Source organism: Mytilus trossulus, chromosome 7, assembly GCF_036588685.1.
Source record: "Mytilus trossulus isolate FHL-02 chromosome 7, PNRI_Mtr1.1.1.hap1, whole genome shotgun sequence".
NCBI lineage: Eukaryota > Metazoa > Mollusca > Bivalvia > Mytilida > Mytilidae > Mytilus > Mytilus trossulus.
In genome coordinates this window covers 46,373,014-46,378,525 of record NC_086379.1, presented here as the reverse complement: position 1 = coordinate 46,378,525, position 5,512 = coordinate 46,373,014, and the positions used below count along the sequence as shown (strand labels likewise).

Sequence of the window (5,512 nt, the reverse complement as noted above, 5' to 3'; positions counted from 1 at the left end):
TATAGAGCCACTAGGGATAAACTGCTTTACAGCTCTATTTTTTTCTTCCAGTAAGAAATCTAGATCTTGTCCTTTGGAATTGTGTCCGCTAACTGTAAATGCTGTGTTGTTGTCCCAAATATTCTTTACTTCGTCAGGCATAAAGTGATATTGCAAAGTGTCAAACAGTTCAATGTTGCGATAATGGGGATGAGAGCGACCATAGAAAAGTTCTTTAAGATGAAATTTTGCGCTTTGAACCAGACAGCTGTTATTTCGTCTGACACCCATTCTTAAATTTATAATTGCCTGTGAAAATCTGAAAACCTGCAAATGTAAATATGCCCATCTCGGATTTGACGACATGAATTCCTTATAAAATAAGAGATATTTATCTGGTGTCGGCATTTCTCCTTGTTTCATCATGTATCTTACAAATGGCACTACCATTTCCTTTAAAGAGGTAGTGTGAAATACTAACAGAAGCTGCCAGGCGACATGATGGTCTTTACATGTTTTTGCAAAGTTTTTTGCATTATCGGAGGTAAACTGCATGATCTCGCACATCTTCTCTAAGAATGGCGTCCAGTTAAGTTCAAAAAAGGACTTGATGACATTCATCTCGAAGTGTCCCAATCCAATTCGCATATAAAGCCAATCAAATTCTAAGGAAAATGTTGAGCTTTCGCCTTGGTGTTTCAATTTATGATGATCCTTGTATGCCTTTCTGTTTAAAAATGCTTGGTTACAGTAAGAGCAAATAACACTTTCTGTTAAAAGTTTTTGATACAAACTATGAGGTCTACCGTCACAACAAACAAAAGTCCAATGTCTATTGTTACCCTCATATCGTTTGATTCCAGAGCTTATGCCTATGCTTCGTAGTATCAATGCAACGGCCTCGTTACTATTAGGGTTTAAAAAAACCGGTCTACCCATCACAAGTTTGGTTGATTCTTTATGATTAGATGGCACGTGCTCAAATCTTTGGTGTCCCGAAATAGCAGTTGCGGTTTCGAGCGGTGTATTTAGAGAAATTTCTTTTGAGCCAACACTTTTACTTACATCGTCACTCTTTTTTGTTCTTTGTTGTGCTTGTTTGGCTTCTTTGATGCCTTCTCTTTCTTGGCAATTTTCGCAAATCTGCTTTCTTTTGGGATTTTCTGTCCCACATCTAGTGCAAACAATGATGTTTTTCTGTCTACTCTCTTGGTGTGCTTGCTTGTCTACGTAATCAATGATTTCATCGTTTGCGTTTTCTTGTTCGTTCAGTACATCTTTAATGGCTTTAGAGAGAAAAAAGTACATTTGGTCATAATGAATTTTCTCAAGTGTGGTAAATAGAGGAAGACTGCTGTCTCTAATTTGTGAAACCTCTTTGATAAAGTGCTCTTTGTCTGTCTTGATCCTTTTTACCCTTTCTGAATTCGTTTCATTGGAATTAGCATTTTTTAACTTTTCATCGAAGTGATTGACTGAAAACCAATTTTTAGGTTTGAAGTTCTCGTTGAGTTGTACGGTGGAGTTTTCTTTGTCGTGCATTGTTGTATTAACAATAGTTGTTATGACAGAAGTGAGGGATTTTGAACCTTCACCTAATCCTCTTTTGTAACCTACTACTTGTTCATTGTCAAAACCTGTTATGAGTGTACCATCCGGACATTTTGGGACTGTTTCAGCATATGTAGAAAGCCAATGCTTTAATGTTTTGTAGCTTCCACCAGGGCTACTCTTACCAAGGGCATCTATAGCTACACGGCTGCTAGTTTTTGTATACACATCTAGAGATACCAAAAAGGCAAAAGGAGCAACTAGCTTTCTATTTCTCAAGTTATATAGGTATTCCATTGCTCGACAGTATAGAAATGCATCGGTTGAGTTTATTTGGTCAATGAAGTCAAAACTATTTCCGGCCAATCCAGTCATGAAGTTAATTAAAACTTTGTTTCTTTTGGATAACCACTCTACCGGATTCAAAGTCTGTAATATTTCTCTTGATGTATAATGTTTTGAAATGCAGTCACAGTCTTTCAATATGAATTCATTTTGGTTTTTACCAATTTCATAAGTCAATTTTGTTAACTCAAATTCAGATAATACCTTTGGAAATTTACTGATGAAATTAGATTTTTCCTCCTGGGTTAATCTGTTAAAAGACTTGATAACATCCTGTGCTGTTTCAGCAGTTTCTTCTGCGTGTACAGATAAAGTTATTTCATTTGCATAGGGTAGAATGAGTACTTGATCTGACTTAGAATGAGCTACATGTATTGGTTCAATGTTATTATCATAAAGCTGTAGTTGCAATGGTGCGTGTACTGACGATATATGCTGACTATGATTGTCTGCAACTTCTTCTGTACATGAATATTCTTTAACTAAAGATTTTAAAGTTCCTCTGCGTTTTCTCTTTCTTTTGTTAATTGGCGAACAAATCGAACAATTACCTTCGACTAAATGGGGAGTAAACTTAACAGGCTCAACGCTGGTCCTGAATACAGTCCTCTCTGTTTGGGCTTTGGCAAATCTTAGGAGCATTTTTTCATGGTTTCTGCATATTGCATCGGGGTGGATATGAGGATCGTCCAAGGATATATCTATTTGAAACAACTGCATCATCTCCGTGCGAAAAAAGTCCTTTCGCTTAGTGCCATGCTGGAGGTCATTGGTTCCACAAATTCTGCACATTCCAAGAAGTTTTTTAGAATGTCCATCTACTTTTGTAGCTGTCCTGTAATGCAAATGTGTCCTTACTAAAATATATATATTTATACATTTTTTGTTGTCACTTAGACCCCAAAAAGTACGTTCCGAAATTTTTGTCATATGTTGCTCTTTATATATTCTGTTTGATCGAATCTATAGTGGCCTGTTAATTGATAAATACCTTGTACTCTGAGTGCCTATTGGCAGAATAGTGCAAAACTCTTGTTTACGGCTATCCGTTTATGCATGCGAACATGTTCAATATCGACAGCCAAATCATGTGATTGCTTTAAAACACATTTCTTAATACGAAACTTTATCAGATTGTTTGGGCGTTTTACATTGGACAACTCTTTCTCTTATTCTCTGGGTGTAAAAAATCTCCATACAGTTAAAATAAATAAATCGTGCAAAATGATTTGAGGACTCCATTGAAAGTAAACTTCAAGGAAATTATAACTACTGGATCTTTTTATAACAAATTCAATTGAAGCCATATATCAATGACTTTTGTTCTTGAAGGTAAAACATAATAAAAGAGAGCAATGTCCCCTACCCCATCCCCTTTTTTTTACCATTTCTTTAGATTAAAACAATAAATGCTGTATATTATAAAGTAATATTGATTTGAGTTCTGATTAGTTTAAGTAAATGGAAACATGTTTGCACAATGTGTTGCCACGCTTAATGAAAAAATGCTTATTGTTAATGACTCCGACGTGCAGAAATGGTAGATATTTTCTATACTTTGAAAAATGAGAATAATATTTTCTGCGCATTTTTTAAAACTTTTCGATTAAATGTCATTATAATCCTGTATCATCCAATCGATGCCGTATCGGATTCTATTATGAGTACCATTTTGGGTATTTAAAATAAAAAAACTTGCCTCGAAAATGTAAACAAATAATAGCGCTCTTGTAACCATCAAGTACTTGTACCTCAAATGATTCCTGCATATAACACGAATCTTTAGTATATTCAACGATATCGCCAAATGTTAACTATAAACAACTAATTTGTATATAATAAACAAGAAAAAGTTTCATATAAAGATAAACAGTTTTGCGATTTTATTGAAATATTGAACAACGAATTCATTTTGCTATTGTGTAAATTAGTGCATGAAATTAGGCTTACGCCATACTACATTTTGTGGGTGCATCTAATACCAAAACTAGTTCATCGCATACCAAAAAAATACCCACGAACTTATTAATCACGGTGTTTAAATGATTCAGCTATATGCCAGCAAGATGACCTTGAAAAACTTAACTGCATAACGTTTCAATTGCATAAATAATGTAGTAAATGTGCCAGATGTCTCACACCTGCTAGATAAGTTCAAGGACAAGGTTATTATCAGAAGTGGTAAACGATACTAATGTGAATTCAAACAACAGCTGACATAGTAATGGCATCAACACACGTACATTACAGATTCCTTAATAGTTACTATTTCGTTTTGTATGCTTATAATGAATTATATAAAGTTGTTTACCACTGGTAGTGGACATTTTTTTTATAGTGTGAATAAATTCAAATCAAATACATTGTCACAATATCTTAATATGAAAAACATCGAGTGACCGCAAAATTTCAATAAAGTGATCATTTGGTTTATTATTTTTTCCATGAAATTTTAAAAAAATCATCTCGTGTCGAGGTCCACAAGGATCCTGTTTGTAATATTTAAGGATATTATCCATACATTCAATGTCCAAACCATGCAGTTTTCCTCACATCGTTCCTATGTTAATGTACTAACAATATGTTTTATGTTTTCGCAACAAAACAAAGCTTTTCGGTGTAAGCAAAGGGTACGTGTTAAAGACTGACGAGTGTTTTTTTTTTTTACCTATAACGGTTTACTTTAACAAATTGTGATTTGAATGGAGAGTTGTATCATTGACACTCATACCACATCTTCTTATACATGTATCTAGATGGTTGGTTGCAGATATCTACGGATAAAATTAAGCCGGTAAATTGCATATTTCTTTAGAAATGGTTATTTTGTCGGCACCAGCAATAATATATGTATTAAATAATAAAATATGATGGCACTTTTCACAACCAGATCTCCATAAATTGTTAATACTTTCTGTGATTTCGGCGTTAGATTTTGCAATAAAAGTTTCATCTATTTTTTGGTTATTATGTTCATATCTTTAATATTTGTATATAATTTAAGTGAATTTGTTATTTTGCCGTTTCCAAGTGAATTCGATATCATTAACTTTTAAAAGTACTATGAAAATGTTCACTGTCAACATAAAAGAATCAAATAATATTGACATACATGTACCGTAGTTAAATATATCAGAAATCAGCTTACAATACTTGAGACATCACTGTTAAAAATCATTTATAAGCCAAAGTGTAAATAACTATAGAGAATTTTAAACAAAACAAAAATATTAAGCATCCATTTAATGCAATGACATCTTATTTAAATTTGAATTTGAAATCAGTCAGTCTTATGCTGTATGTATGCATAATATTAAAATTTCAGATTTTTTAACTGAATGTTGTAAAATTTGCTTTTGAAATACAAGTCTAACATTTGTGAAAACAAAGTAGTTTTTTTTAACTTGGCTTCCCTTACATAATGCCATCAAAATAGCGTATTTTATTTTTTTCCAGCGTCGGCAACAAATTCAATGGTTTGCTGGTGCCGGTCAAAGGGCCATTCCTATAGACATATGCTTTTTTGCCGGCTTGAATTTTAATTTTTAATCATAGCCGGTAAAATAGCCACTCCCTTAATAGAAGTCATGACCGTACTTAAATAATTATGTCATGGCTGAAATATTGTCAAATCGAT

The 5,512-nt window shown here is 33.4% G+C and overlaps 1 protein-coding gene across 1 annotated transcript; it reads right to left on the bottom strand.

The window, feature by feature from the left end:
* Positions 1–370: 370 nt before the first annotated feature.
* LOC134726445 (uncharacterized) lies at positions 371–4,623 on the bottom strand. Its single transcript, XM_063590849.1, has 3 exons — positions 4,610–4,623; positions 822–1,972; positions 371–432 (listed from the first exon to the last, which is right to left on the bottom strand). Exons 1-3 carry the CDS (start codon positions 4,621–4,623, stop codon positions 371–373), a joined length of 1,227 nt encoding a protein of 408 aa, XP_063446919.1.
* Positions 4,624–5,512: the final 889 nt, after the last annotated feature.

What these genes read in the sequence shown, in the direction of transcription:
- LOC134726445 (XM_063590849.1), bottom strand. An exon ending in TGGAATCAAACGATATGAGG is followed by an intron (nt 433 to 821) that starts GTAACAATAGAC and finishes ACCTCTTTAAAG; the next exon opens with GAAATGGTAGTGCCATTTGT.